This window comes from Rhinolophus sinicus, linkage group LG07 (assembly GCF_036562045.2).
Source record: "Rhinolophus sinicus isolate RSC01 linkage group LG07, ASM3656204v1, whole genome shotgun sequence".
Lineage (NCBI taxonomy): Eukaryota > Metazoa > Chordata > Mammalia > Chiroptera > Rhinolophidae > Rhinolophus > Rhinolophus sinicus.
Genome location: NC_133757.1, coordinates 102,876,529 through 102,893,345, shown reverse-complemented (window position 1 = coordinate 102,893,345; position 16,817 = coordinate 102,876,529). Strand labels below are relative to the sequence as shown.

Sequence of the window (16,817 nt, the reverse complement as noted above, 5' to 3'; positions counted from 1 at the left end):
AGGTGATTCATCATTTATTGAAAAAGCTTTCTTTTACCCCGCTGGATTGCCTTGATACATTTTTTAAATAATTGAACAAATAAATGCATATCTGTTATTAGACTCTTTATTCCATTGATCTCTGTGTTATTCCTTTCAAACCAATACCAAACTTTTTTGATCACTGTAGCTTTATAAGTTTCAAATGAAGTGTGTGTATTTTTCAGTGTTGTTTTTCTTCCTTAGTATTGATTTAACTGTTCTATGTTTTACATTAAAACTTAGCATCATTTTGTCAATGTCTACTAAAAAGCTGGCTGAGATTTGATAGGGATTGCATTTAATGAAAAGACTATTCAGGGAAAATTGATACCTTAACAATAATGAGCATGGTATATCTCCCCATTTATTTGGCCTTCTTTAATTTATTTTACCAATGTTTGTAGTTTTAAGTATAGAGGTCTTACAAGCCATTGGTTAGATTCATTCCTATGTATTTTATATTTGTTTTTATTATTATAAATGGATTTTTAAAAATATGTCTAAATTGTTTACTATCAGTATAGAAATTACAATGGACTTCTGTGTATTAGCCTTGTAACCTGCAACCTTGCTAAAATTACTTCTTAGTTCTAGTTATTAGTTTGTAAAGCCCTTGGAAATTTCTACATAAACAATTATATGTGCATATAGCAGACAGTTTTACTTCTCTCCAATCTTTTTGCCTTTTTTCTTAACTTATTGCAATGGCTAGGACCTAGCCTCAATACGATATTGATTAGATGTGGTAAAAGGTGGCATCCTTGCCTTTTTCCTGATTATAGTGAGAAAGTGTTCAGACTTTCACTTTAAAGCATGACTTTAACTGTAGTTTTTTTTTTTAATAGACGCTGTCGGATAGATTAAAAAAATAAAAAAAACTATAATTGTATAGCTTATTGAGCTAGTTCTTATTATTGGGGTTGGAGTAGGAGTCTCTTGTGATTTTCTGTAACCTAATCAGAAGTGGTAGACTCCGCTTTTACTTTTTTTGAGCTAACTTTGTACAGTGTGTAGTAGGAATAAGTATTCCTCTTTACAGAAAGCTCCCAATATACATAAATCCGGAGATTTCTAATCCTCAAAATCCTTCTTTCAAACTTGCTATTCCTTAATCCATTGTCCTTAATATCATCTTTATTCATTTAATACTGCGGTATTTCCTCACCATAGCTCCTTATTTCCTTTCATTTTACTCCACTGTTATTATTGTAATTTGTCTCATCAAAGTCATAAGTGTCTGTCTCATCTAAAAGTTTAATGATATTTTCTCAGTCTACTTGCTAAAGACTGAATTGTGACCCCTTCCATTCATATGTTGAAGCCCTAATCCCCAGTGTAATGATATTTAGATTATCTTTGGGAGATAATTAGATTTAGATGAGGTGATCAATGTGGGACCCTAGTGACAGGATTAGTGCCCTTAGAAGAAGACAACCCAGAGAGCTTGCTCTCTTCTCTCCCTGTGCCATGTGAGGATACAGCAAGAAGGTAGCCATCTGCAAACCAGGAAGATAGACTTTACCAGAACTGGACCTTGCAGGCACCCTGATCTTGGACTTCCATCCTCCAGAACTGTGAGCAAATGAATTTCTGTTGGTAAGGTCCTCCAGTCTTTGGCATTTTATTATGGCATCTTTAGCTGACTAATAGACCTCCTGACCCTCTTCAGACTTATAACATATACTTATTTTTGAGCATGTCCTCTTCTGTTTACATTCTCATCATTTTTTTTTTCTGATAGCTGCTTCTCCACATTAGTCATAACATCCTTTTCCAATTCTTAAATATGAATTTTCTCCAGGATACTAAATTTGGCCATTTTCTCTTTCTCCTTCTAACCCTTTGACACTGAACAGTTTGAATTAAACTCCTGAATTTAATGGCTTCCTCTCTGTGGAGGACCACAAATTAATATCACTAGTCTGTTATATGCTCCTTCATTAAAGACTACAAATTTCAAATGCATCTCTAAGTAGATGCTCCACTAATAGTTCAAGATCCGTGTATATAAAACAAAATTCAACATCCCTTCTTTCAAGCCTACTTCTGTTACCTCCTTCTATTAATGGCACCACTATCTTACCAGACAAACCTCAGAGTCATCTCGCTCCTCAGATCTAGTCAGTTGCCACATGATGACAACTTTAATTTTATAATATCTCTAGCAGCCCTCCTTTCCTGTCCCTTCCCACAACTTCCTTCATTGCTCAAATGCACTTACCCCATTCTTCCTCTATGGCATGCCCTTTTGCTAACATCTTTATGTCTGAACCTTAGTCATTTTCAAAAAATAAGCTCAAATTTCATAGATTCCAAAAAGCTTTCCCTGATCATCCTTTTGCTGCCACTGCCTAAAAGTTATATTTCTTATAAATATTGTTACTGTTCTGTCTCTACCTATTCTTCACTTTTTATTTTAGTCATTTAAGAAAATTACGTGCGCGCGCGGGCACACACACACACACACACACACACACACACACACACACTTATACACACCCATACTAGACTTTGAAGAAAATTAAAGAAGGGAGTAGTTTTATTCTCTTCAGAAGCTCAGAAAATATTGATTGATTTATAAATAAACTTATTAATAGCTCATTATAAAACTTTTTTCAGGAAACACAGGCATTCCATACGCTCTAAAGTAGCCTCATCTTATTTGCATCTTATTGGTTTTTTCCCTGTGTTCTGCCCCATATAGTGGTTATAGTTAATAACCTAATATTAGTATTTTTATTGTCTTTAGTTAATATTTATGGAACGCCTAATAATACGTAATACTGTGCTCAGTGCTTCTAATAAAGCACTGAACTATAGGAAGCGTGTGTGGTTTTCCATTTAGCGAATTTCATAGTGAAGTGGTAGAACAGGAGACTAAGGAATAACATGAGCATTTTTTGGCAGATCTTAGTGAACTTCATAAATTTCTATGTATGGAGAGATTTCTCCCTTCCAAAAAGGTAAAAAATAAATAATAAAATAGAAAAGGAAAATAAATGATAAAAATAAAAAAATAAAATAGCTGATAAAATAATAAAATGAAAAAGGAAACTATACAGGAAAACTTTTTGAAGAGTTGTTCTTCTTGTGTGTCATTTACATATGTATATTTGTCTCTGTACATACCAAAGATCCAAGGAAAATAAAAGGAAAAAAATTGAGTCAATTTGATAATAAGAACTTAAGCTATCTGTATCCCTTCCAGATGACTTCAAGCCAGGAGTTCTGTCTTTTAATTTCAGCACAAAATAACTTACTGAAAGTCCAAAGTTGGATAAATCGTGATCTGCATTGGTTAGTTAGATTAAGGCTAAAAACAAGTCTCACTTTCAATTAAGTGGCAAAGACAGGATAATGAGTAAGGTTATTTAGAAAATATATTTAGAAAATTGAAACGGACTAAAGATAGCTTTCTTGAGAAAGTTCAAAAGGTGATGAGAAAATCATGCAGAAGAGCCTGTAGAAATATTTTAGAAACTGTAGACAGCCAAAACAATTTTATAGTGTGTATTAATATTAGTGTGATATGAAGATGAAACATAAGCCTCTGATGGGATTAAGATGAAGTGTTTACAATAAGCCTCAAATGATTCAGTGTGGAACTTGAATAAAAATGCTGTTAACTTTTTCTCAAAGCAGTGGCTACAATTGTTGGAGGTCCACAAAAGGAGCAGCGCTTCTCTGCATTGCAGTTGAGTAGGTGATCAGACTGCATTACAGTGAACTCTGAGCTCCTGGTCAAACTGCCTGAGGCACTGTCTGGTCTCTATACTTCAAGAGTTTGAGGTTTGGGTCAAGTCACCAAAATCTGGACTTCTGCTTGAGCATCTGTAAGTGGGAAAGATTGCAATACCTTATCTCTAACGTCGCTTCTGGTTCTAAACTTCTGTTCTGAAAGTGCCTGTGTCTCTATGTAGACTTTTATGTAAGAGATACTGAACAATTGTTTAGGATTTACTGTGAACAGGACAGTTTCTTTTTACTTTCACTATTTTGAACCAATTAGAGGCGAGAAGATGTTAAAAGAATATGGAAGTGGTTTCAGATTTAATGGGAAAGAACTCAGTCTTTCTTAGCATATCCTTTGTGAGTATCCAGATATATACCTGCAAAGTACGTGTTCAGAAGCCAAAATTCATTTCTGGTAATGATGTCTTCTAATCATTATGCAAAAATTCAGATCTACACTAATTCCTAGAACAAGAGAGGCTCAAAGTAATATTTTACAAAAGGGAGTCTCCTTAGAGATCACTGGGACCCTGAAAGTTTCTCTCATACCTGCATTTCTGGAATTTCGAGGCTTCATTCCCTCAATTGACATGCCCGACAGTCTGACCTTCCATTTTCTTCTGTCTTCTATTTTAACAGGTAAATTTAATCCTTAGTTTCCAGATTATATTTGTGGGAAGAGGAATTTCAGTAATAATAACTAAGCCCCTTACTTCTCAAGTCCAATCCAGAGCACTGGCTCTGTAATAAAATAGGCCAAGGTTCGTTTCCTACTTCTGCCACTCACTAGCGATGACAAAGGACAAATGACTTAATCTATGTTTCAGATTCTTCTTATGTAAAAAATAGTAACCCTTAAACACACACACACTAATTTCCCCATTTGTGCAGATTAAATGAGATAATGCTTATGATATCCTATGTCATCCCTTAAGGCAGAGATCAGCAAACTGATTGTATAAAGGACAAGATGGACAATATAGTAAATATTTTAGGCTTTGCTGACCACGTGGTCCCTTTTGTAATTACTTAGCTCTGCTGTTGTAGTTTGAAAGCAGCAGCCATAGGCCATACGTCCATAAATGAGCTTGTAAAAGTAAACCTCCTGTTTTTCTTTTACTGTCAGTACTACACTTCTGACATTAAATGTTTGTTTTCCTCACAAGCAGTTCTCCAACACCAGCTTGATATTGTACAATTCAATTCGATTCCAACACTGTCTACCTGGAGTTAGTGGCAGATCCCATAGACTAATGGCTCAGTCCTACAAGACTGCTCCCACTTAGGAGTTTTTTATAGAGGCTTCATTGTGTAGGCAATGAAATCACTGACCATTAGTGATTACTTCAACCATTGATTAAATCACTGACCACTAGTGATTACTTCAACCTCCAACCCTTCTCTGATCCCCAGAGATCTGGGTGGGATGGAAAATTCCAACCCTCTAATCACCTGGATGGTTCCCCTGCCAACTAGGCTCCATCCTGAACATATCCAGGACCCCCAGCCTCCTGTTACCTCATTAGCATACAGAAAGATGCTATCACTTTGGCAATTCAAGGGTTTTATGAGCTATGTGCCAGGAAACAGGGAAAGAGGGAAGATGGGCAAAGACCAAATATATGTTTCTTATAATGTCAGTGTGACTATGTTCCAATGAAATTTTAGTTATGGGACACTGAAATTTGTATTTCATCTATATTCCTATATCTTGAAATATTCTTCTTTTGACTTTTATTCAACCATTTAATAATATCAAGATGATTCTTGGCTCAAGGGCTGATAAAAAAACAGGCAGCAGGCTAGATTTGGCTCACAAGCCATTTGTTGTTAACCCCTATTTTCAAGTGTGAGTGTGTGTCGTGAGTGTCCAGTGTTCTCCTCAGTAGTGGTTTAGCTTTGTCTGACCCTTTCAGTCCAGGCCCAGTGTAGGCATCTCCTCCACTGCCTATGCCTCAACCACTGACAACATTTGTTCCTATTCTCTTTGGTTTTTTCTCTGTTGTTTTCTGTGTGGCCAGGCCTACATTTCTTGATTAGTTTGTTCTTGATTAGATTGAGGAAGTTTCTATCTCCAGCAGAGCTTACAAGTCTTAAGTTTTCATGGCTCAATTGGTTTGTTGTCATTTTTCTCAAGGATCTTGGGAAAAATGCCAAAGGATGGAGTAGAAGAATCATGAGGGTCACTATTGTGTCTCCTTCCAGAATCTTTGTTCCAAATATGACAGCTCAGATAATTTGACTTTATTCTGTCATAGTGTGAATTACGTGCTCATAAGGTTACCACTTCCTTCCCATAAAGAATGGCCACCTTGATACCTCCTCATTGTTCAAATGTTAATTCAAATGCTCTACAGGTATGAGAGTCAATCCCAGAACCCACTTCATTCTTGTCAGAAACTCCTACATCTCCTCATTAAACTCTCGGTGACTTGCCTTGATTTCATAAACATACTAAAATTAACACACCAGTTAGTATCTCACCTTTCTCTGCCCATCACCTAAATCTTTTCACAAAATAAGTAAACATTGACAAGGTAAATTTGTTACTGGTACGTGAAATTGCTCCTACCTTGTATTTGTTCTTGTGTTTTGTAATTATTTGTTGCATAAAATTTCTTGTACCATAATATGTTAAAAAATAAATGCTAAAATTCCTTTATGATACAAAAAACAAGTACCTAAATGTAAACAAATAAAAATTTGAATTAAAAAATTAAAACGAAAGATTTTTTTCCCCTGAAAGTATAGGCCAAAAATGTGGGTTCACATTATACACAACAAAATACAATATATACTCTAATAACATAAGGCTTGCTTGATTTATATAGCAGGTTTCGTTTAATGAGTAGAAAAAGAGATTTAAAATACAGCATAGTCCTTCAATTTTTATTCTAATATTTTATTAACGAAATTTGGCATGCAACTTATTAGCTAATGGAACTACATAAGATAAAACCAAAATAGAATCTTACTCCTCGGGGCTGTGCTGTAAACTCTTTTTGTAATTCAATAAAAGGAACCCTAATTATTGACACAGATATTATTTTCTTGCATTAATGTTCTTCAAGTGGAGAATGTTTTCTATATTTGTATGGTACCAAGCACCTGTTATATAGCAGAGTTCCTCTGGCTTTGAAAAGCGATAAGAAAAAGTGTCATAGGTATAAAACATTTCTGGATCTTCTTGAGAAGATGGAACACATTTGTCAATTATTTATTTAGTGACTTCTGTTAGCATTATTCCCTTGTAGAATAACTTTGCCTGTATTTTCTCTAATTCTTCATGGATCTCTGTTTCATCACCTTTTTTACCATTTTGCAGATGAGGTAACGGAAGCTCAATGAGGTTAACTTCTCTACTGTCCAATGTTGTGGTAGTTAGCATTTATTCATCACGTTCTGCGTGCCAGGTGTTTTCCTAAGTGCTTTTCATTTATTGATGTTTACTCTTACTGCACATTTATGAGATAATTGCTATTAATATCCCTATTTTCCAGATAGAGAAAGTTGAGGTGACGTTAGGTTAAGAACTTGACTAAAGTCACAGAGCTGGTAAATGGTAGAGGCCAGAAGCAAACACAGACCATCTGGCCTTAGAGTCTGAGTTCTTTACTGCTGTGCGAACTCCACTACCTCAGGGCACAACCCTGAGGCTACATTTATGGGACCTGATCTCTCTCTATATCTACATGAGTGATACTTTAAAAATCATTATTGCCAAAGAGGGAAAAATAAGTATATGTGTATGTATGTATGATATGAAGTCACAGATGTGCATCCAGAACTTCCTGATGGGCCAAAATTAAAGAGAAGAGAAAATGGAAATTATAATGTCATTAGTCACCAGTTTCATTATGTCACTTAAATGAAAGTTATCAATCAGCCCAATTGTTTAATCATCATGGAATTGTTTTCATTTTAAAAGTTTCATCAGATTATGTTTTCGAAATCTCTAGTCTTAGAGAATGTGACCCGATTAGGTGATTTTCCCAGGTAGTTAAGTAGCCTTTTCACATTACGTATAAATTTGAATCAAATACTGTTGAAAGTACAAGCATTTCTGACATAACATGACATATATGTTCCTGAAAATCTTTGTATACTGCAAAACTATGTGCTGAAAAAAAAGAACTTATGGGAAGAAAATGTGTTAGGGTGAAGCCAATCAACACTTATGAGCACTAACAAAAGCAATAACAATCCTTAAAAACATATTAGAAAGACAGGTTGAGTTCTAACGGATACTGTACTGCAGTAACTATAGGCCTAGCTTAAGGGAAAAAAGTGAAAGTAGCTGGAGGGGAAGGGACTATAAAAAGAAGTCGAGCCTGTTGAGTTGTGGAGACAACGTAAAAATGAAGGAAAACTGTGCAATAAGTACTTCTAAAAACGGCATGTGGTCAAACTGAGCAAAGGGGAAGAACATGGGGTGGGTGAGAATCTAGCATGACTGCTACTTTATAGTACAGTATTCTCCTACTTATAATTGCCTATGAGCTGATTCACATTTCAGAAATACACAGTATTTATCTGAAAATAGATAAAAACATTGACTGTTTATAGTGTAAACAGGAATTACATTTCTCCCTTAACTCCATTCATAATCATTGTATTTTCAGTAAATATATTTTTAAATAATTAAGTCTCTGTGAGGAACTATTTTAGCAATATAAGTATGATGGGAATTATAGAAATAGCTGCAGGAAAATGTTTGATATATTTCAGGAACAAAATATTGAAACATTTATCTGATTTCTTTGTAACCTGCATGATCTATCATAAATGGTAAGGCTGTTTAATTTGAAGAAGTGCTAACTGCCTGTATTCAAATTTCAGTGATTATCACACTAGAGAGCTTTAAAATCATAAATATTTAGGATTTATATTCCCAAAGGTTTTGCTCTTTAATTAGTTATAAAACATTCTGTATACATGTTGATATAAAAACAGACTGAGAATCACAAAATGCTAATTCCTAAAGTCTCCCTGCTCTAGAGTATACTAAACCTTACTATTACTTCCAAGATGTCATAAAATTGCCCCCTAACCCCAGTGAAAAAGATTGTGGCTCACACCTTATTTTTAATAAAGAGTTAATATAGTTTATTAAACATAATTTGTGTCTGGTACTGCAGCTTTAGTGAGGCAGTTGCCATGGGGGGGGGGGCGGATTCCTGGGTCCCTAGAGGTGAGGTTGCCATCACCTTTTGAGTTGACCTCTTTCTTTTGGAAGAGTTACCAGCATGGGCTCTGTAGTTACCAAAAATTAAGATAAGCTCCCTCTACTCTTCCTGAAGATAGATGAAAATACCGTATACTTGCATGCAAATGCTGTCTGTTGGGAAGATGAATGCTCTATTCTGTAACATAAATTGGAGTCAGCTTTCCCATGTCTCGGCTATTGAAAACAGAGAAATTGCTTTCCAAAAGGAGATTTTAACAGGAGAGTTGGAGCACAACAACTCCTACAAGGTGTTACGTAATATTGAAAACCTCAGATCTGGACTTGCTCATGACTAAATAACCAGAGTCATGGGAACTACATTATGGACCATTTTGATTGTTCCCCATGGACCCTGGAGTCTTTCTTTGGCTGTGGTATTGAGAAGCAAAGTGAGAGGAATGTGTTCTGCCTTTTCTTCAGTCCCCATGTAGTCAGTAGCCAAGGCCTGTGGATCCTCTCTCTGAACTACGTCTGGAATTGATCTACTTTTTCATTCTCAGGGTCACTCTTAGTTCAACCAAGACCAACCATCTGTCCAACTCTGATGCATTTCTCATTCTGCATTCCAAATAATCTTTTAAAAATGCAATCTAATCTGTTCATTTTCTTACTCCTTAATCGTTCAGTTGGTTGACCTCAGAATAGAGTTTTAATTTGTTCAACATGGTTTATGGAGCCCTCCAAATCCTGACCCCAGCCTGTCTCATCTCTTACCACCACCACCACCACCTTTCTCTCCTTGACTCCATGCTCTGCCCAGGCTGCAATTACTTCAGTTCCTAGAACATGACCAGGTCTGTCTTGACCGCTGAGCATACTGTTCTCTCTTCAACTCTCTCTACCTGGCTCAGGGCCACAGTTCAGCTCAGATGTCTCTTCCTCCCGGGACTGGGTATGGATGCTTGATTTGCACTGCTCGAGCACTATGTGCCTCCCGTTTTTGTAGCACATGTCACACTTGGACTAATGGGTCAGAAATAGTTTCCCAGCTGGATTGGAAACTCCCTGAGAGCAGGGGATGTTCTTTACTCACTGCTCTGTCACTGCATCTAGAAGAATGCCTGACACATTGTAGCCATCCATAAATATATGTTGAATAGAATGAATGGATACATGACTGAAGTAGAAGGGAATCCAGTATATCAAAGAATCTATGGGAGTGGATATTATGGAAAAGAAAATGCCAATGGCATGGAGAATTGAAGCCTATTAAGAGCCAAAGGATTCTTGGGGTTTAACTTTTAGGAGCTCACTGTTTAATTTCTCAGGGAAGGTTTTCAGTAACACAGTGGAAGCAAAAGCCAGAGAGTTGGAGATTTAGGAATAAATATTGTTTAAGGAAGTGAACACAGCACAGAAGCCCTGATCTTACCAGAGTGTGACTAGAAAGGGCAGCAGAGATCACGGGAAAGCCAGGGAGAAGGGAAGGTCTGAAGTGTCTGACCTTCATCTGCTTGCCTTTTTCTTAACTTAGTACTGGAGAGACTTGGACACCCTCACCGGTTTTCCTACTACTTTGTCCTCCCTTCCTGATATATCACAGGGGAAAAGTCTATAAATATTTCCTACCACAAAGTGAAAAGAAACATTTTAAAATTCTTGATTCATGGGATTTTATTTAATATTTTTTCAATTTGGGAGGAATGAAAACTTTCTAGATTTTCAGTCTACCTAAAAATTAAGCTGTTTTCTTGACATTTGTTTATAAAAATGGCTGTGGCAGTTTGTACTGGAGTATGCAAACTTTATCCTTACTAAGGCAGTTTGTTTTGAAGTTCTTTCCTCCTTTCAGCTACTCTTAAAAATCTAGACTTTGGAATTTCATCTTAACACACTTCCATCTCTTTAACCCAGATTTGGGCACTGCTAGGTACGATGTTGGACATAGATATAGGTATTTGCTTTGATTATGGAGACTTAGTTCGTAGCCCACACCCATTTCTAATTTAAAATCTGCTCTTTAATGCTTGCTGCTGTAAAAATGTCTTCTTGTGTCAGAGAGCACCTGTGGAGTGTTTTCCTCAGGTCTTTTTACATGTAGAAAACACAGTTTTTGTGCTTAATTGGCTCCTAAATGATGGTGCTTCCCTTTACCTGAACAATAAGGCCTCCTGGTTATTAATACAAGTCACTAACTGGGTCCTTATTCTCACCATAGCAGTTAATCACTTACTAGTAAGAAGGAGAGAGCGTCCTGTATATTTGGAGGCTGTTTAATCATCAACTTTGGGAATGGCAAATATTTCTCTGAGTTTCTGAGAACATACAGCCCACAGCTTCCCAAGGCTTTGTCACCAAATTTATTACTTTAATTAATTTGCATTTCCTTTACCATGTTACTGTCATTTCTACAACCAGCTACTGTGTTTCCCTGAAAATAAGATCTGGCCATACAATCAGCTCTACTGAATCTTTTGGAGCAAAAATTAATATAAAGCCTGGTATTATATTATATTGTATTATATTACATTACATTACATTATATTATATTTCTTATATTTTATTATACCGGGTCTTATATTAATTTTTGCTCCAAAAAACACATTCGAGCTGATTGTCCGGCCAGATCTTGTTTTCGGGGAAACACAGTATGCACTGAATTCAGCAAGCGATCAAGCTATTTGTGAGGTTACTGCTAATGTTACACATGAAAAAAATCACTGGTTGAGTTGATGGACCTTTGCTGTATTCCTGGAAGGCAAACACAAGACAAAAGAGGTTTCCAAGGTACCAGCACTGCATGCATCTGTTTCACAGTATAATTTCATCAGTTGAACAGATAAAGAATGCTAATTAGTTTGTTTATGCATTTGTGATTTAATGAGACTAAACACTTAACTGATCTTGAAGTGAGCACAACTTGTTGTGTTTTTAGTTTCATAAAAAACAGTGCTAGATATATTTTCTGGAAATTACAATACTGTGCAATACAGGAGAATTTCAAGGAAGGTTGACTGCTCAGTTGTATCCTGCCATAGTGAGATTGAATAGGAAGATGAGAATAAAAATGTTGGGTTTAGGGACAAGGGTTGGAATTCATTGCTAATGAGAAGATTAAGCTAATGGAAGACTTTATCATAAACTATATTATATCAAACTCCTAAATCCAGTACTAAAATTCTAATGTATACCTTACTTTTGGAAGCAGTTCTACACCTTCATTAGATTTAACCTATAATCAGAATACTGTTGTTTATTGCCTTCCCTTTTATTTTGAGTACCCTCAAAAAATTCCAACTGTTCGTCTAATTTCTTCTTGTAATTTTTGTAGTTATAGGTTGATTTAGCTGAAATCATGAGATTCAGTTAATATCGCTCTTCTTCTTAAAAATTGACACAAAGTAATGATATAATTTTTATACATAAGTGATTATTTAATATTATCTACTACACTCTCTTTTCTTACTTTCATGTACAAAACTGGATCCACTATATTTTAGGAGTGGATAGGTAGAAGAGATGAGGAAATAACTCGCCTTATAGTCAAAATTATATTTGGATTAAAATGCTTCATTTAACTTGCTCAGCTTTTTATAATCAGGGGTCAGAAAACTGCAGCTGTGGGCCAAATCTACAGCCTATTTCTGCAAATAAAGTTTTATTGGAACACATCCATGCCCAATGCTTTGCACATCAGCTATAGCTGCTTTCATGCTGCAATGGCAGTGTTGAATCTTTGACAGAGACCTACAAAGCTGAAGATTTCTATTTTCTGGTCCTTTATGAAAGGTTTGCTGACCACTGATCTAAACCATACATTGAGGACAGCAGTTAGTAAATAATAATAGAATTATGCTGGTATACATTAAGGCCTGAGAAACAAATAATTGTTGAATTGAATCTTAAAGAAATATGGTTGAGAGCATTACATTTTCAGGTCTTTCAGAATCCAAGTAACCATTCCACTCATCGCCAAATTACCTTTGGGTCACTCAGTAGCCTGCTGGGATAGGCAGCTCCTCATTCTATTCTGACAGAATATGTTTTCTGCTCATGAATGTATAGGATCTTCCTTGTACCTTCTTGAAGATTCATAAATTACGTAAATTACATTTGGTCACAGATTTGGGGTATGACTTGAAGTAAGAGAGAGTACTGATAGCTTCTTTTGGCCTGTCAGCATTCATAATCTTCACCCATACTTAATAGCCCGTGACATCCCAAGGATTGTCAGATGTTGAATTTAGCTTTCTTATTTGTCTCATTTCAGAAAATGAATTGTCCATCATTCTAAACTTATTAGATAACTTATCTGTGACAATTATACAAGCTGTTGCTTATACATATTAAGGACATATTAAGAGCATTGAGGCACATAGGGAAAAAAAAGAAAGAATTGAACTCTAGTTGTAAAGACTGAAGTATAAGGCTTTTTATCCTGGATGATTCAAATGCCACCAGCCAATGAGCAAAATAATTATGTTCTTGTTAGTTTTTTAATGTATTCTTCTAAGCCATATCTTTACGTTAAACTAATCCTAGTTTACAAATTAAACCTGATTATTTTAGAAACCAGTGTAATTTGGTAACATAAGTTTGGGTTAAATGAAAACACATTGACTCTGGAGTCAGATGGACCTACATTTAAACTCTAGTTCTGTCACTTTCTAGCATTTCAAATGAAAGAAAATGACCTAAACTTTTAAGCTTATGGCTCATTGGGGATAATAATACCTGTGTCATATGGTTGCTATGAGGATAAAAGGATTCCTATAAGGCTTAAATGTATATACAGGGTTCTCAGAACTGTGCCAGGCACATAATAGGGGATAAGTAAACATGGGTTATTTTCCACTCTTTTTTGTGTTTTTGGTTCTTCAAGAGTGGAAATAGTTGGTGAACCCAGTTAATTAATACCATTAGCATTGCTCATAAGCTGAACTCACAACTAGACAGTTCCAGTGACAAACAACCAATGATAAATGGGTTGTGAATTATGTGAGGATTCACAATCACAACATCAACAAATACAGAAGTACAAGGGGAATGGCCTTGTGTATGATTTCAGTGGCCTTCTGGGAAGAGAGGCCTTCTTGGTTTACTCCAGTGTTATCTAGATTTGAATTCAGAGACTTGCAAATCCAATGGCATGTTTTTTGGTATCAGGAGTTCTTTGAAATATTATTTTTTTCATTGCGATGATATTTTAAAGTTATTTGACTATAGAGACTAGTATCTTTTGTGGTAACTATTTCAATTAATTTTTTTCATCTACAAGTCAGTATTCCAGATCTGCATATATTGAAGCCTACATATACCGTGTTTCCCCGAAAATAAGACCTAACCAGAAAATAAGCCCTAGCATGTTTTTTCAGGATGACATCCCCTGAACATAAGCCCTAATGCGTCTTTGGAGCAAAAATTAATATAAGACCCGGTCTTATTTTCGGGGAAACACAAGATTTTATATATATATATTATATACATAATGGTTTATGCTATTCTGATTTATCAGAAATGAGAGCATAATGAGAATGTAGTAGAATTAGCACTAATAAAACAGATTTAGACTTGGCTTCTGTTTTAAAACCATAGAGTTCTATTCATGTAGAATTAAACTAGACCACATGGGCTATAAAAATGGCCATCAGTAGTTTGTGCTAATAAGGACACTTTGGAGGAAAAAAAAATCCTTATTATATTTATATTCATTTGAAAAGTATTACAATATTAAAAGGAAGTATTTTACTAGTATACTAAAATACACACATATTAAAGATCTTTATCAAATGTTTCATCCATTTCATAATTGACGTTTCCACCAGATTTTTTTTTTTTAATTTGAAAATGCAGTATGACTGTATAGTCTTTGCTTCTTCACACCTGGCTTTTTCTGTTTTCCTAAGTGTACAAAGTCACTTCTCTTTCTGTTATGACTTTCTACTGTTCACAGACACCCTAGTCACCCGTGTCCTTGATCTGACAGTGGCTTCTGTTTGTCAATCCCACACAAGAAAAACTGCTCTCCAGGAGGAGATCCACAGCAAGGTGAGGCCACCAACGCCATGTTCTGTACGAAGCTGAAGGATCTCAAGATCACAGGGGACTGTCCTTTCTCCTTGCTGGCACCAGGGCAGGTTCCTAAAGAGCAAGCAGAGGAAGCAGCAGGAAGCTCAGGCAGCTGCCAAGCCACTCTGCCCATCTGTCAGGATGTTTCTGAGAAGAGTGCACAAGGAAGTCTTCCCCAAAGGAAGACCAGTCGGACCCGTGTCTATCTCCACACTTTGGCAGAGAGCATTTGCAAACTGATTTTCCCAGAGGTGAGTACTCACCCTTTGGCGATTTTACTGCTCTTTTGAAAATTGTTAAAGGATGTTTTTTTCTGAGGAAAATGTCAGCACTTGCTTTCTCACTTTCAAGGCTATAATAGATGTAGACTATTTCCTGGAACCATATTTAAAAAATCCCTTTAAAACAATCATATTCTTAAATTGTGTTTATCTTAAAATGTTTAAGATCTTGAATTGTTTTCAAAAGGATCTTGCACTCTGACAAGTTTTATGATTGAGCAACTGCGTAACCCCCTTAGCATCAGCTTTCTTGCCTGGAGAACAGAAACGATAACAGTTCCTATCCCCCAGAAACACCCAGTAATTGTTAGCTACTATTTTAAAATTAAAAATCCTTGAAGAATAAATTATATTCTGCAGTGTTTTCTTTTTCTTCTGATTCCAAAGAGCATCGTGTATCCCCTGACTATTTGTTGAGATGGGGAAAATCTCCCTTTTCCTACTGGTTCTGAGACTGAAGTCTCTGCTGAAGCCAGGCTTGACCTACTCCTTTGGATCAGAGTCATGGGCCGGTGGTTGCCAATATCTATGCATAATTAGCTTGGACATTTTTTGATAGAGCTCTGTCATCTGTGTAGCCTAATGCCATTTTGAGACATGGAACTCTTTCTGTTTATCTACCTTCATAAGAAACTCTGGGGAAAGGGCATATACCTAACTAGGTCAAATGTCTTAGAAATAGAAGGGGCATGTAGAAAGCTCCTCTTCCCTTGCAGGGCTAAAGAGAGCAGAAACTGGAAGTCTTCATGATGTCCTTCATGATGTGTTCAGTTTTATAGAAACCCGCTTAACCTATGAGTTTCGACATTGATATAATTAGACTCCAGCTATCATAATCTACCAGTAATTTTCAATTGATGTAACACCAAAGCAGTGAGGAGCACAGACTTGCTGACTTTTAATGACTGACAGGAACTTCAGAGGTCACCTTGTTTCCCCTCCCTAGAAGGACTAGGGGAGTTAAGTAACTTGACCAAAGTCACACAATTTTTGAAGGGCCTAGGAAGCAATTATTGCTGTCAAATTATATGGGCTCGAGTGACTGAAAAAGAAGAGACTTGAATTGAAGCTTGAAGCATGGATAAATTAGAATTAGCAGAAAGTTGAAGGTGCTTATTTCACATAGAATAGTAACACAAAAGTACTTTGGTTAATTGCCTTTGAATGGAAGTATTTAATTATTCCCACCCTACTCTAGTCACTAGACAGCCAACTTTGGCTGGGATGAGGGATGTAGCCCTTGTCAGGCAGCTGGTTGGCATCACAGCCTGGGAAGTGGTTGGTATTCTCATTTCCAAGGACAGAGTGAGATGCCCAGAGTTGAACAGATGGTGATGATGGGAAAGCTGGAGCACATCCATGCTTCCCCTGAGTCTTGTCATTACCATGTTGGCTTCATCAGTTTGTTTGATAAATGTTGAATTCCTAAAGTAGAAATCATACACATGTTGGAAGCTCTTTTAAAAACATTCTGGATACCAATATAAATGATATTTTACTTTTTTCTTTGTCTTTACTTAGAATAATCTGTGTTGTTTGTTTATGAG

At 36.2% G+C, this 16,817-nt stretch overlaps 1 protein-coding gene across 13 annotated transcripts in view; it reads left to right on the top strand.

Annotated features, from left to right (window-relative positions):
* Positions 1-16,817, top strand: part of GUCY1A1 (guanylate cyclase 1 soluble subunit alpha 1) — a 61,442-nt gene that overhangs the window by 18,635 nt on the left and 25,990 nt on the right. For 6 of the 13 annotated variants that reach the window (XM_019733231.2, XM_019733229.2, XM_074338402.1 and 3 more), the window contains one exon: positions 14,874-15,240. In XM_019733231.2, the coding sequence (XP_019588790.2) occupies positions 14,986-15,240 (255 nt within the window). In that variant the 5' untranslated portion in view covers positions 14,874-14,985. Of the gene's footprint in view, positions 1-3,660; positions 3,855-14,873; positions 15,241-16,817 lie in introns of all 13 variants that reach the window. The other 7 variants (XM_074338406.1, XM_074338409.1, XM_074338405.1 and 4 more) reach the window with 2 other exon arrangements.